Raw genomic sequence first — 16,971 nt, 5'->3', positions numbered from 1 at the left:
AAATGTTTTCTATCACTGGTTCTTTTGACTTTGTGGTAATGTTGGTGAAAAAATCATTGGAAACATTTGCAAAGTCAGTGTCGTCAGTGACTATGGTGTCGTATACCAGAAGAGAGTGGATTTTATTTGTCTGATCTTTGTGCATTCCTCCAGTGAGTTCATTGAAGACTTTCCAAATGGAGTTTATGCTGCTCTTTTTGTTTTCATGCAATGATTGAAAACAAGTTTTTCTAGCTTTTTTAATAATACTTGTTATTTTATTTCTCCATACTTTATACTGTGCATGGTTTCCCATAGCCTTGAACTGGTATTGTGTTTTCATATCATGTAGGATTTCAGTAGTAAGCCAATTAGGTTCGTTTTCATTCTTTACTTGATGTACTTTCAGTGGTGCATGCTTAGAGACTACATCCATAAATAAGTCAGTCCACACCCTCAGAGCCTCATCTTTGTCATCCAAATTTTGGATCATATTCTATGGAACTTTATATATAGGTCATTGAGAAATTGTTCTTCATTAAAAGTTTTGAATGATCTGTAAGTGACCCTTTTGTGTGCAGTTTTCATATTTTTCTTGCATTTAACCTTTTTTGTGATCAGTAAGAGTGCTTAATTTTTCTGTTACGCTTGTGATCTCATTTACCAGCTGGACTAGGCCTAATGAATCAATAAATTCCATCCAGTTGTTCCTTATTTGAGTATTGAGAAGGTCCTTATTTATATCGCTGAGTATACATTTCTTTCTCCTGGGAAGAACATTTTCCATTTGTTTCAAAAAGTTACCATTCCAAATTGCTTTCGTTGTTGTAGGGTTTAATGCCATTTTTCAGCACACGATAGGCTATACATGGCGGCCAGTATTAATGGTGGAGGAAGAACCCGGGAAAACCCCATAAAGAACCACTGACCCTCGAAAATTGCTTTGGAGGAAGGAGGCCAGTAAATGAAACCAACTAGGAATGATTTTGCATTCCCGGTACTTTGAGAAACTTCCGGCCAGATACTCACAATTTTAATTTGACTCCACATGAGGAGTTATTGCTGTTAAACTTGTTTTTTTTAGAGGCTTGTGTTCAGAACTATCGGCAAAAAGTGAGTTACTAAAATAAAGTTGTATGATTTCATTTTTTGGGGTCTAATAATAATAATGATGATCATAATGCTTTATTTATAGAGGGTGACTCGTTAGTCAAGGACTATTCTCCCTTGAGGCCCTCTTAAGGAGAGTATAACGATGCACATTATATGAAGATAGGAATAGTTACTGTTTATTTTAACATGTTTAGTATTAAAATACTAATTTCCATTATCTATTAGAAACACATACATGCTCAAGATATCTTTTCTTAAATACTCTTAATATTTTCAGCAGATTTTACATGTAGTGGAAACTTATTCCACAGAACTGTTCTAGATTATTGGAAGCTCATTTTAAATTGTTCTATTCTTGATTTTGGTACAAGAAGGTTTCCATGCGATACTGATCTTAACTGGAATTGTGTTGAAAAAAGCCTGAATAAGTCCTGAAGATACTCTGGTGCTCTGGTGCAGTTTCATGTAGACATTTATACTGCTATTGCTGTACAATTGTCACATGTCTATAACTTGAATACGAATGACCATTAGTAATTTGCGATTATCAGAGTATAAATATTTTAAGAATTTAAATTTTTTGGCAATATAACACTGCCATCATCAGTGACTAATGTTCATCGCATGACTTGTAATGGTCATACGATACAAGGAGACTGGTGTAAATGGGTGGTATTTCAAGCCCCTTGCCCCTTTTTAGTGTTGGCCTCTGCAGTTGTATTTTGAATGCCTCCTTCACTTTACTTTTCCATATGTTCTCTAATGTCACGATCTTGGTCTGAAATGTCCCATATTGCTACAATGTTAATGTATATCCGACGACTTTTTACTGACGTGTTCCTTATTCCTTGAATCACCTGACCATTACAAGTCATGTGATCAACATTAGTAACTGATGAAGGCAGTGTGATATTGCCAAAAATTATGAGTTCTTTAGATACTGAAGCTCTGAGTATGGGGAAATTACTAACGATCATGAATTGTCCAGAAAAAGGAAGCAACCTTTTCAGTTTGAGTATGAATGTATGGATTATTAAATATTTCCTGTGTTCTCTGTTGCAGACGAGACTTCTTAATCTATGAATTGAATGCAGATCATTCACCAGTACCAGCAACAAATAATGGTTTTGAAAAAAAGGTAAGTTTAATTACAATTTCTAGACTGTGCAAAACTGTAAATCCCAAATGAAGCAATTTCATTGAATCGGTCATTGGCATACCAATGGTACTGTCAAGGGGATGGTACCAAACAGCCCGGTGATTACACTTGAAATAAAGGATGTTGTTTCATGTATTTTTCTCATATTACTTTAAATGAGCACGGAAGAAATCATGCATTGTAATTAATTCTTGACTGGATAGTATATGAAGGCTGTATGCCATTTCAGTCTATTCTATTCTGCAGGGTTCCCACATTCCAGGGAAATCTGGAAAAAGTCATTGTAGTTTTTTTCCTGACCATGAAAAATCTTTGAATTTTGCAAATATTGATGAGAGTTAGGGGGAAAAAAATGAGGATTTTCCACCAACACTTGATGCAAGAAACAATTACATAACTGAGGTGGCACTCTACAGTTTTGTATTTTGCATAGAGTAAGAATTTTGGAAAGAATTTCCCCGGCTTTCCTCACTGGTTATACTGGCTATTTAAAAAAAGACCTTGTATATCTTAGGTATAATTCAAAGAACCTTGAATTCCCTTTATTTTGATGTATGATAGATGGGTTTAATATGGGTTATGGAATATACAGCTTGACCTTACTCCAGATGTGCACCTTTAAAAAAAGTGCTAGCTCTACTTGGCCATTTTCACTTCCTGAACTTCAGAGGTAATTGTCAAAAAAAGAGCCGATAACTTTTTTACATTTTATATATTTGGTAATTCATTCATTGCACTTTCAGAAGCTGGTATTGTCTAGCCTGGCAAAATTCATTTTCCCTATTTTAATAGCTGCTATGGATAGTGTACTTCAGACTAATTCAGGCTGATTTTTTAGCACAAGGGAACAGTAATTTTAGTTAGCAGTGTGCATAAATCATGTACAATTTCCAAAAGTACAATATCCAAAGAAATATCATCCACATTACATTAATGTAGCATAAAGGTATGCCAACATTCTCTCCATTGTGCACATTTTAAATGCGAATAACTTCACCTTACATACGTCACTCTTTCAAAAGTACATAACTGTGAGCGCCCCCCGAGTTGTAAAGGGACTGATCGTGAGTTAAATTTATTGAGTTCTAATTGAGGTTGAAGTATGGATTATTTAGGTGCTTGCCATAAACATACTTGTTGAGTGAATCCAAACACTGTGGATTAGATTGGCTACTAGACTGGTTGTTTCACACACAGCTTGATATCGGCATCCTTTCTTGTATAGATGTTTGAAAACCAGTCTAGCATCACTAGGAGCCAACATGGTGTTTTACATCATTATGTCTTAATCTGTTGAAAGACGAGATGAAATTTGACCTGGTACTCGTGATTTGCATTGCTAGTTGCAGGAGTACACAAGTCGCACAACCCGCAAGTTCATGACATCATAGATCCAACAGTCACGTGATGTAAATAATGAAATGTTTCAAATGTTGTAGACAAATGTAAAAATATTAAATGAAAGTCATATACTGTTTGTAATAAAAAAGAAAAATGAAAGAATGCAAAATTCTCTATTATTCCAAGAACAACTACAGAAGATTATGTTTTATTATGTGACTAACATGTTGATGTGTGCTCTGTGTTTGATGAATCTGATGGTGACCTGAAAATACAATGTGCAGTTGTTGCAAAAGTTTTGCACAACTTTATTTTGCACGAGTGGTAAAAAAATGTGACTTACAACAAAAATTAACTGCTCTGTCTGGATTTGTTTACAATGACTGGGCATGAAAATTTTTAATATGGAGTAAGGTGTGATTTGTAGACTTGATGGTATGTAATGTCTGTACATGCATTGTGTAGAAACAAACACTGGAATGCAAATGTTGCAAAAAAATACATTAGGAAACACCGATAGGAAAAGGGACTAATGTATTTCATGTAATCTTTCATACACAAAAAGATAATTATTAACTTCAGTGTATGAAACATATGTAAAATAAATAATTATCATTTTGAGGTACTGATCATTAAAAAAAATAAAAGGTTCATACCTGAACAAGTTCTACGGAACGTGCTATTCAACAACCTAATGGTACAAACATACCATGTAAATGTATATTTTCTGCCTCATTCTGCTCTCAAGATCTAATTACAAAAAAAAATAGAAGTACTCAATTAGATTTTTGTTATTAGTGAACGAGAGAGAGAGAGGATTATGTTTCAGTGTGCAAGCTCATCTGCATTTAGAGCATAAGTAGCTGTTATGTTGTGTAATGTTGGCAAAATGATTTAGACGGTTTAAACATGTATTAGTTATGGGTATTATTTATTAGTAAATTGTTCGCAACAATACGAGTCCACATTGTCAAGAAATCAAGTGCAACTTGTATTTTTACAGCAACAATAATCTCGTTATCAAATTGAAATAAAAAAAATAATAAAAAACTTGAAATCACATTTTTTTTTGCATGTGAGCACATGTGTGTGTGCAAGAGAGAGAGATGAAACAAAATTTTGTCAGTTATACAAGACCAGATTTATTCATGGCAGTTTTATTTGTAGCTTTTGCAGAGAGAAAAAGACTATATTTTCAGTTACCTGGCAACTGTCTTAGTCCTCATGTATTACGACCCTACTATATTCCTTTATCAGTAAACACTGCTAAATCACAGTTCATTCTTCTTTTAATCATCATATACATTGTCACAACAACCACATGGCTATGTTGTATTATTTACATGGCAATTAAACGTGCTTAGCGCTTTGGTTATTCCAGTTGAAACCAGATTGAGGGCAAGAAACGACAGAAGAGGTAAAATCGGTGAGACTGCCAATAGGGAAATGAGACTGTCTTTATGGAAATGAAAATCTGTCAATGTGGTATTGAAGCCATTGTCCATACAGCAGATGTTACAAGTACAAGCAATCATATGTATTACTTGTTATTCGAACTGGCCAGTAAAGATAACAATAGAGGGGTATATTGTAGAATAGATTTGCAATGAATGTTAATTGTATCAAAATTGACGCAGTACAAGCAATTAAAAGATAGTGTGTGTGTGTGTGTATATATATATATATATATATATATATATATATATATATATACACACACGAAAGAAAAGGAGGTTTTTATATTTGATATTTTATGACTATAATGAAACAATAAAACTAGTTGACCAATGGTCTGTGGCCTTCACTTCAGCATGTACTGATATGTAATTTTTGTTGGATACGCAAACATCAAAGGGCTTCAAACTAATTTTATACTGCTCGTGGCATTTTGTTATGGACTTGATAAGAACTAATTAACGATAATATTTAAAAGTATGTTCTGTGAAGACCTTTGTCCATTTGATAATAAGCACCTGTAGCTATTGTAATGACAATAAGAGGTCTTGTGCATCAATCTTTGTGTTCTCTCACCAACAATTATTCATTTTTGTAAAAACAAGATGGCAATATGATATTTTTGATCTTTTTTGCAAACAAAAATCTTCTTAGTAGAAATTTTATGTCTGATAATCTTTTGAAAAATACACAGTGATATGTACAAAAAATTATGATTCATTTAAATAATTAGTATTTTGATAACTGGACTGTATACGAAAAATTAAAGGATACGAAAAAATACATCAATTACGGTAGTACTTACCTTTTGTGAGGAAACGGACATTTATTGATAGATGCAGAAGCTTTGAGGGTAGTTTTTCCTTTAAGAAAAACAATTTGGGTTATGACATTGGGACATTTAAGAGATAGCCAAAAATGTGTTTAAAGGGATATTAAAACTGAGCCACGTTATTGTGGAACTTGGGAGATGAGAGAGGTAAAGTATGAGGAGTTATTGTGGAACTTGGGAGATGAGAGAGGTAAAGTATGAGGAGTTATTGTGGAACTTGGGAGATGAGAGAGGTAAAGTATGAGGAGTTATTGTGGAACTTGGGAGATGAGAGAGGTAAAGTATGAGGAGTTATTGTGGTGGCAGGGGAGATGAGAGAGGTAAAGTATGAGGAGTTATTGTGGTGGCAGGGGAGATGAGAGAGGTAAAGTATGAGGAGTTATTGTGGTGGCAGGGGAGATGAGAGAGGTAAAGTATGAGGAGTTATTGTGGTGGCAGGGGTTCATGCATTTAGTACACAATATGAATGAATGAATATACAATATTTACATTTGGATTGCAGCTTGCTTTGGGCCACCTTAGCACTCCTCATGTAATCCCTTAATTATTTTTGGCACTACAATAAATTTCAAATACTTGCCTTTATTTTCAGATCCTGCTTTGCCGTGTTGACAGTAACCACCTAGATTCCGTATATCCCGCCGCCTTTGTTCAGAATGCTGCTGTTTGCCAATGTAGGTAGAGTGCGTGGAGTCTGTGGAAACCTGAAGTACTGTATATGGTTGCTTTTAAGTGGTGTCCAACTGCAAACTGCACAGACCGAGCTCTGCCATTGAATATTGCACCAACAAATCTCTGTACAGATTGTTAAATGTGATCAGTGGAACAAACATTGCACCAACAAATCTCTGTACAGTTTGTTAAATGTAATCTGATCTGTTGGTACATTTTTTGATATTAAATCCGGTTCTTTGTTGTATGCAGTTGGACTCCACTTGCAAACAACTCTAGAAATGGATTGGGGATGGACCCTATCCCAGCATTTCAGCTCATGGATCAACACATTTGAGGGATAATTTGCAAATTGATGAATTATGAGTTCTGCATTTTCTATTATAAAGCTTGTTGCAAGTGACTCATTTGAGTTGTCTCAGCATTCACTTCAGCAAGAGCTTAACTCATTAACCCCTGGAGATTTTTGTTGTTTTCACCTGAAATGCAAGTAGGAAATCTTGAATACACACCAATACATCAACTTCCAAGAGATTTCCTGTTAACCTAATGCCTAGTTGTGTTATAAACATGGTATCGAGACCACTATTTATTCCAAATGCCCATCTTCTTGTCCTGCCTTTTGCAAAGGTTCACCTGTCTGTGTGCAGTTCAGACTGGTCTGCCTTAGATCTTAGGCCAGAAAGTAAAAAATCCAGACACACCATTGGAATCTGACCACAGGCGAATTTAGGGTGGAAAAAAAAATTGGGTCCAAAAATTTGTATTTCTCCCACTGTATTTTTTGTAATGCAACTAGAACATCCAGATTATTTGGTATCATTGTAGAGCTACATCTGTTGGCCTTTCTCTTGTACCACCCACTTTAGTGTATTATACATGTCCTTGACACTACAGAGCTTGGCAGTATGATGCTGCCTCCTGACGTGTAAATGTGCCACGAGGGGTTAATATTAGTTAACTTTTATAGTTTGCCACCTTAAATTCACAAAAGAGGACTTTTTAGTCAGTCTGCTTGGGTTGTCAGCTCCACCACATGATCCTAATGTTGCCAAGTAATGGAGGAAATTTTGATCTAGATTTGTTTTGTATAATAATGAAATATGTTGTCTACAAGTGCAGTAAGCCAGATAAGCATGTGGCATGGCTCAGAATCAACAATTGCTTGTTACCACTCTGGAGAACAAATTTCTGATCTTATTATTTTTATCAGCTAGGTCTTGCAAGTTCATTAGCATGCCAGATCCATCCATTTAAAAATTTAAACTGCATCTGATTGGCTGAGCTTGTTGCAACACTAGAGCTCGTATTTCAGATCCAGTTTTGATCCGACTTGAAATGTGGGCTTGCATATCAAGGATGAAATTCATGCATATTAATTAATGAGGTGATTTTTGCATCAAATTGTTTCTGCTTGTTACCACTCGAAATCATATGTCTGATCTTTTTTTGGGTCAGATCTGGAATATAAACAAAGATGTTGGATGAATCTATAAACGTGCCATTCTAAAATAAAATTTCTGATCCAAGTTAGCAAGAATTTGAAAATAGGCATTGGGGTGGCTGAGAGATTCAACGCACTGGACTTGAACGAAAGGTCACTCACATCTCTATATCGTCTGTCCCCATAGGTTTGAATCTCAACTTGGCTAACATTGACATTCGAGATTGCTTGACAGTAGCTTCATGTGGGTTGGTGGTACTTTGGTTCCTCTACCACTAGATGTACTGGCTGTCATGCGAAGAAAAATGGCACTTAATTAAACACATAAAGCAAACATTGGAATATAGGCATGTGTAATTAAACTTGCATAGTTAAAAAATGATGAGATACACAGATCTTGGGCAATCTTGCATTGTATTGACTGTACTTGTTATGATTCAAGAGACTTGTTTTATTAACTTTGAAAAGTAGGCTTGTTGTGAAGATTTTGAAGAATTAAAATGGCATTCAAGATCTATGCATGATAGTGAAGTCATTTGGCATTAGATCTACTGACTGTCGGCACTTAGCGATTTTTATCTAGTTTGTTAATAATGCATCCCTCATGAAACTGTCGGCACTTAGCGATTTTTATCTAGTTTGTTAATAATGCATCCCTCATGAAGATGTCCAGTGAGACTTGTTATGAACAAGACAAGATCCTCCCCCAAAATGTACTGGCTGCTATGCATAGCCTATCACATGTTGAAAAATGGTATTTATCGCAACAAAGCAAAGAAATTTACTCGGCTTTGAAAATGGGCTTGTATCATTGTCTTTGGGTCAATAATACGATAGATCAGTGCTGACATCTGTGAGATATTGCATCTGGATGGCTGAGCTTGTTGCCTTAGAGACTGTTTGTCATCCAAATATAATCAGACTGGGTAAGAAGATTTATACCATGAAAATCTTGAAAAGAGTTTGATTATGAGGTACAGTCTGTGCATTTTAGTTATACCTTCATCTTTGCAAGGATTTAGGTGAAATCTACACCATAAAATGTTTTGGAGACCATTTGCACTCTTATGTTAACCCTTTACCTCATAGAGCATAGTGACAAAGTGCAGCTCGCTATACATAGAACACAGGTTACCTAGTCGACCGCATACGCATAGCTTGCCTGTGAACTATTAAACAATGTAGTGTATGTTACGTTTAACAGCAATTTTAACCATTTTACATTTTTGGTACACATCTATTACATGTGGAACAATTTACGAGTAAAGTCCGATTGTTATAGCTGTGTAATTATTTATCACGGAAGAATTTGTTATGTGCTTTAAAATCTGGAGAGAATTTGTTCACCGTCATGTCAGTGAGGCCGTGTGACCAACCGTAGAGCTGCCGTTTCTCTTACTCGAAATTTACAAGTTTTTCATCTGTGTCTACATCACTAAGTCTTCTAAATTTGATAATTTATAAAAACTAATTGCAGCCTATATCAATATCAGAGCCTTTACCTAGGTTATTGAATCTTTCATAGCTGTGATTCTAATCATGAAAACTTCGTAAGTACTGAATGAAATCCGCGACCGCCATTTTGGAGAGTGGAGATTACGACCCAGTTACTTTAAATAGCAGATATTGACCAGTACATAAACAGTGACCACGTGATCTGACGTAATTGTCATTCACAGAAATGAATGTAGTATCTAATAAGGGGTTTTCCCCGAAGGTGGCGCTACGAAAACCGGCTTAAAATGGCTGATGTTTACAGCAGACGTCAAAAGGCACTTCTATGGGACTTTTGTAGAAGCGTTAAAAGTCGCTTCGATGCGACTTTTGTAGAGGTGTCCAAAGACAGTTGTATGAGGTAAAGGGTTAATACCTTTACCTTGCAATGTCTACAAGTGACCTACAGCTTATTTGAAGTTTTATTTTACATTGTACAGTTTTCTGTCAATAGAAAGCCTGTTGCCAGTTGACAGAAAATGGTTCGCAGTTTAATGCTGCATATTGAAGATTTCAAATTCAATATTTAGTGCATATGGTTCTTCTAGCATATAAAATGAGAAAATGCAACATTCTTTGCCTGCTTGTACATAAAGCAGCAAATCCCAGGTTTGTGTGTTGGAAATAGATTCTGTCCAAGGATGGTGATCTTTATCATTGCTTTACAAGGTTGTTCTTTTTTGTTTGTTTATTGAATAGTTTTTGATCATCACCAACATGGTCATGAGATAAATTTAATCCTCAAAAATTGATCGGATATGGTTTTATATACCATCTGCTGTCAGATGTTTGTTAAAAAGAGGCTGTAAAAAGCATTTCAGACTTGGATTGCTCATAAATATTACTTAATATGTATGATCGTGTGATACATTGATAATAAAGACACATTCGACATAAAATGTATGTTTGTTAATTGTTAATTTCCGCTGACATTTCAGAGAACATTACATTCCAGACTGATTAAAATTGGACATTACTCGTCTACATTTGAAAAAAATGTGATGACCATTAAATTGAAAGAATTCTTTGTTAATTTTTCTATTGCATTTCCAACCATCCCAATTTATAATTTGAAAATTTAAAACAAGATCAAAGGATGAAATTTTGCATAACTGTATATTATTGCTCAGAGGTGTGTACTGTGTGCCATATTGGTGGAGGTCATCTTACATGTCAGTATTGTAAGCTTGAGTCACATTTACCTGTAAGAGATTCAATGGATAAAGCTTGGTATACTTGTATGATGTCACCAGAAGCATTGCAAGTTTGATATCTTGTCCTCACGACCCTGGTTATCATGTAAATATTTTACAGTTTCTGCTTTTATTGTAAAATCTGTTTGAGGTGCATGATTCACTTAACTTTTTCAGTGTGGTGCATTTCGTGTATCACAGACTTTTCTTTTCAAGGGCATATTCTCAGATAAACTTTATTTTTCCCTGGCATGTCTTTCTGCACGTTTCCTCAAATATTCTTTGAGATAGGGCACTGAAACTTGGTTACCTTCCAGGCGACTAGTAACTTTTCAGCTTTATCTTAAACTTGTGGATTTCAGACATTTATGAGCTTATCATGGTAGGCTGGTGACAATTTCTTTGTCATCAGTTGCTGTCAGTGTTTTCGAAATCTGCAGAAATGCCAGAACTATTGTAAGTATGTAAAACCTTCCGCATCTTTTGCCAAATGCCAGAACTATTGCAAGTATGTAAAACCTTCTGCATCTTTTGCCAAATGCCACAACTATTGCAAGTTATGTAAAACCTTCTGCATCTTTTGCCAAATGCCACAACTATTGCAAGTATGTAAAACCTTCTGTATCTTTTGCCAAATGCCACAACTATTGCAAGTATGTAAAACCTTCTGCATCTTTGGCCAAATGCCAGAACTATTGCAAGTTATGTAAAACCTTCTGCATCTTTTGCCAAATGCCACAACTATTGCAAGTATGTAAAACCTTCTGCATCTTTTGCCAAATGCCACAACTATTGCAAGTACGTAAAAACCTTCTGTATCTTTGGCCAGGCAGTAAATGCTTGATATTCCGTAGGTTCATTTTTTTCTGAAGGCTCACAGTTCTGAACTGTTTTTAATCCAGAGCACTATTTTTAAGAACTTGGCCCATAATTCAATTGTTTTGAAGATTCAGAAGTTCATAGAATACAGTGGTCAATAGTTCATGGTTTGACAACTTTGAAGGAATAGGTTCAGAGGTTCCCAAATTAGGTTTTCTAGTTTGAAGGTTTTTGACAATAAGGGGTCCCTTGGTCAATGGTCTTAAGGTAATTGAAATTGGGTTCATTAGTTTGGACATTCAGTATTTGAATTGATTTATTGGTCCAGACTGACATTGCCTACAGACCACTAAACCTTTGAAACATTGAATCCTTTTGGACCATTATTAACTGGGATTAATTCACCATTGGATGACTGAACCTTTGATCCATTGAACCTCTTTTGGACTGATGAACCTTTAAATCAATGAAACTTTGAAAGGGTGAACCTTTCTTTCATACCTTAGGACCTTTGAACTTTCAGACTCGAATGTAATGGTGTCCAGCATTAAATCTGTATTGTAACTCTCTTAAATGTGCCACTATAAGTAAGGATGTTTGGAATAATCAGTCACAGATCAGTGCATTGTTTAGTATTTTTTTAAAAATTATAAATTACATGGAACAGAAGTTGGATGCAAAAGAGAGGGGCAATGTTCAACTTTATGCATCTTAAATTGCAGATTTTTCAAAGCTTTTTTCATTAAAGAGCTAGGAAAGAGACTGGTTATTGCAGTGATTAGATTAAGATTGCAAAGCCAATTATTGTTAAGTTTTATTGGCATAATTTGTCCCTTATTTCAGCTATCATCTACGAGATTCTTTACCGTAGTGTGTTCCGTCTAGACCAGGAATTGTCGGAAGCTGTTGACTTGTTACGAGATCAGAATAAGCACAAGCGCAGCAGGCTCGATAGTTTTATCACACAAACGTAAGTTCTTGCTTCACTTGTTTACATGCCAGTGTTTCTTTAAGATAATTCTGGAGTTCCGAGGTTAACATAAAAGTTCTTTGTATTCAGTAATCAAAAGAGTGGATGATGCTGAAGATATTTCGAAATTAAAACGGGCAAGATGCTTTTAGTTTTAATGCTCAGTGCATTAGTTTTGCTTACAAGTATTTTGGTGTTTGCCTGGAGATGAAATAGTTGACTTGATTTAAATGGTCGATTTGTATTTCTCACCCATGATGCTTAAAATTTAGAATTTTATCTTTGCTGTTGTCACAATGGATGGCCATGTTATCATAAGGTTTTCGTAAATGGAAACTCATCCAATACATTAGACCTACTTTATATGATAAAATGACATGGGTCTCTCAAAATCGATTTTTACAATGCAACAAGCATTTCCACAAGATGTAGAACAAAACAAAGTGGGGCATAAAAAAGTTTTAAAAGAAGTGATATTGGGTATCGATGCGAGGTTACATAGTTCAAGAATTCATCCTCTTGGTCTGAGGAAAACAAAAAAATGTTTTTGGTCACCCGACTGTCCCTAATTTTCATTGCTGATCCTAACACCTTTTCCCTCCAGGCACTTAAGTACATGATATATATTAATCATTATAATACATGTAATATATACTACATACTCTAATTTTAAAACCAGTACATTAGGAAATGCACCTATTTTATTTTTTTCAGTTCTGAAATCCTCTTTTGTCATCTAAATCTTTATGGTCTATAGTTTTCTCACACCACCCTGTTTGTATCCCTCCTACCAATTTTAAAAACAGAAGGCATCATGGATATAAAAATAAACAAAACTTAGTCATTTCATTAATTGATTAATATTTTCTAACTTGATTGTCACCTGGCGGTCCCAAATGCTATCAACTTGTTGGCGTTTTAAATGAAAAGGGAGTTTGTTTTAGCAACACGGTCACCATATTTGCTTGGAACAGTCTTGTGTTTTCAAGCAACAGCTGTGATGTAGTTCACCTATTTTGTAAATCTCAATAATTCTCTAAATTTTGGATTTACATTTCCTGGAACGCATAGAAACAAGAGTTCCTCCTTTATATTTGTTCAGTTTGTTTTAAAAATGTTAAAACTAGACATTGCAAATATCCGATGCAGACAACACAGTTTTTACTCAAGTGGACTATTCTAGAAACCAGAAATAAGACTGAGCAGTCAGTTTGGTTGTTTACATGAGAAGCTTCTGTTTACATTGAGATGTCAATAATTCAGCAGTGTTAGGGAGGCCTTAGTGACAGTTGGGTCAATAATTCAGCAGTGTTAGGGAGGCCTTAGTAACAGTTGGGTCAATAATTCAGCAGTGTTAGGGAGGCCTTAGTGACAGTTGGGTCAATAATTCAGCAGTGTTAGGGAGGCCTTAGTGACAGTTGGGTTAGAAATTACAAATCATTGAATGAAATGATTCAGTTTCATGCATTTTTTATATCCTTTGTGCATTTCTTTATAAAATCAGTAGGGGGCACAAACAAATTAGAGGGTATGCAGAAACTATAGTAATTGTAAATATCATCCGACCCCCTTATCTTGGCCTCGTTGTCATATGTGGATGCTTATTTAGAAATTAAGCTTGAAATTTTGTTTGTAACATTTTGATCATATAGTTTGTGAAATGCATAAGGTTGCAGCTGAACATGTGTCACTTGTGTGGTGAGATCAAATTACCACCCTCTGTTACTTTCCACTGAACCACACTTGTGGTACATTGAAAGGATTGTCACATGGGAAAACGGGCTATTACATTAAGGTCAGATATTTCCTGGAAGAGTTGCACCTCTGCTTGGCACTGAAAAAGTATCTATATTCAAGGCTCAGTCATTAGTCCGCAGAAAGGTAATTTCCTATTTTCACATGTCATATGGGATGTATTCATTTTGATTAAAAAGAATACAAATAAACCTAATTACCTGGTGACACTTAAATTTATGCTTTTCATTTAGACTACTAATTTCATCGTTGACAAATTTAACATTCTATACCTTGCATGACAATATTCACCAACTGCACACATTCAACATTATAAATGTTCACCACCACATTCTTACAGATTCTATAAACAACAAGTAATTATGGGGCAACGGTGACACCACCCACTTTAGTTATTCCAAGACTGCAGATCTGCTGAGTGTACTGTGGACTAAAATGATATTTTCATAAGTAGTATACACCAACATATTTGAGTTAATACAAGTGGTGGAGGTTGGTCTTATTCTTTTCACTGGAGAACCAAAATACTAGTCAGAGTGACCTAATTACTGTAAATGTCATGACCATTCCCTTTATGAAGAAGTGACAGTTTCATCTTTGACAAAGATAATGCCAAGAAAATGTACCAGGTCATTTTTGTTTGGGATAAAAGATAAAACAGAAGCATATTTGAGAAATTTAATTGGATTAACAAATTTTTGCAGTGATCAAGCTATGTAGGTAATTGTTGTATTAATAATAATGCTTTGCTCTCAAAGATTTCATAATATTTTCAATAGTATTTCTTGCTGGTTACTACACCTGCAACTTTATTCTGGATTAGTAGACACTGACGGACCTTATTTGTATTTTACATATTGATCAGGAGCTTTTTATGTTCATCATTAAAAGAATAAAAACGGGATTTTTATTTTAAATCTGAACACAAACATGGAAGCTAACACTAAAACATTGTTTACACTTTTCAAAAGCTCATGATAGTTACATGTTTTCAATGTGACATTGCCTCCTTTGACTTGTTATTATTATCATAATGTGTTATTCTTCAATTAAATTCAACCAATATTTTAGTTACTTGCACTAGTATTGTCTAACAGGGCCGTCTTAACAACATTGTATGCTCTGGGCAAATCAATGCACTGGGGCCCTCTACCGGCCCTACCCACCCACAGGAATTCCGCTAGAGGTCACTCTTTTTTAAAATTGGGAAACTTGCTTTCTACTGCACTTTTAAATTAAATTAACAAAAGATCTTTCAATATTCATTAACAATATGGGCAGCATGATGCCCCTAGAAGCGTTGGGCCCTGGGCAACTGCCCAGTGTGCCCATGCCTTAAGACAGCACTGTTGGCTAATAACGTAACTATCACATTCATAGCCACATGTTGTCGAGGAGCCTTTGGCAAGAGATCATTCCTATAAAAATTAACCAGTCAGGAGTATACTACAATAGGTTAATGGAAGCTTAATTTGATATCCATTGAAGAAATTCCTATTTAACCTCAAGACTTTTATGTGCTGAAACATGTGACACAGTTTAGCAAATTGATTTTAAATTTGAGCGTATTCATGATTATACAAGGGTACCATCTTAGTGCTGATTTTTGTTACTTGAATTTGTTTGCTTTATAGACACTGTACAGATGATTTCTAAAGGCAGATAGTAAATGTTGAAGCTGATGGCATGGGGCAAAGATATGCACAAAGTTATTGAATTACTTCTATTTTGCTATGATTCATCGGACAGGCAGTAAAATCTCTGTTTCAGTACAAATAAAAACTGAGAGACGCGTATTGTCTGCATAACTAAAGTACTCGTACTTGTATTGTGATGCAACTGCCAAGAAATCACAAGGGAGGCAACTACATTATGACTGAACATAGCAAAATGGGAAAGCATATCACTCCTTGATAAACAATCAACTCTTCCGTAGGTCATGGGAAACAGATCACCATATTACATTGAATGAAATGTGTTATGCAGTATGTTGATTTGAATTGTGATGAAATAATTCATGCATGAAACGTATTATTTACTTCTATTATTATTTTAATATGCCAACTTGTAGAGTTGCACTTGGCACTGATATCATTTGCAAATCTGTGCTGAATGAACTATGTTATATAGTATTTCTTTTCATATCCTTTTTATGAACAGTCTTGCAAACACCTTTTTTGTTTGCTAGATCAGTCACCAGTTCCACTGTAAGACTGATCAATGCAATGTTCAGTATTTTCAAGTTAAATTGCCATATCTTGAGTAAATTTGGTCAGCGGATTCATATTGATTCTGTTTATTGTTTAATACAGTAATGAATCATATCTGACATTTTTTAATACAGTAATGAATCCTGCATGACATTTTCCCTTAGTCTGACTTTTATTACATATGTATTGAAAAGCAGGTTGCAAACCAGTTTTTTTTCTTGATGCCCAGTATAGAACACTATTTCATTCTCAGCTTCATATTGTTTCCATTAAAACATAGGTGACTTTTATAAATCTCTGAGACAAATCCTGGAATAGGTGAGTTCTTGCTGTTAGACTTGGTCCATGCAAAATACATTTACTTGTACAGAAGTTTAGGGATACATCTGTACATCAATCAGTTTCAGCAATGGATAGGAATGTTGTGGGTCTGTGTACCACAGGACAGTCTCCATTGGATGCCCTCTTCTTTCCTCATCTTCCTTAGAAATTAAATCAGTTTTCCTTCTCTAGGTGTTTAGGGTCTCGGGCAAGG

At 35.1% G+C, this 16,971-nt stretch overlaps 1 protein-coding gene across 2 annotated transcripts in view; it reads left to right on the top strand.

The window, feature by feature from the left end:
- LOC149798310 (uncharacterized) overlaps nucleotides 1-16,971 on the top strand; it is a 238,663-nt gene that overhangs the window by 72,958 nt on the left and 148,734 nt on the right. For both annotated transcript variants that reach the window (XM_089963443.1, XM_089963442.1), the window contains exons 4-6: nucleotides 2,155-2,230; nucleotides 6,472-6,553; nucleotides 12,345-12,471. In XM_089963443.1, coding sequence (XP_089819569.1) covers nucleotides 2,155-2,230; nucleotides 6,472-6,553; nucleotides 12,345-12,471 — 285 coding nt within the window. The remainder of the gene's footprint in view (nucleotides 1-2,154; nucleotides 2,231-6,471; nucleotides 6,554-12,344; nucleotides 12,472-16,971) is intronic.

The sequence above is a fragment of the Sinohyriopsis cumingii genome, chromosome 6, assembly GCF_028554795.1.
Source record: "Sinohyriopsis cumingii isolate HCF-2022 chromosome 6, ASM2855479v2, whole genome shotgun sequence".
NCBI lineage: Eukaryota > Metazoa > Mollusca > Bivalvia > Unionida > Unionidae > Sinohyriopsis > Sinohyriopsis cumingii.
This window is presented reverse-complemented; position numbering and strand designations above follow the sequence as displayed.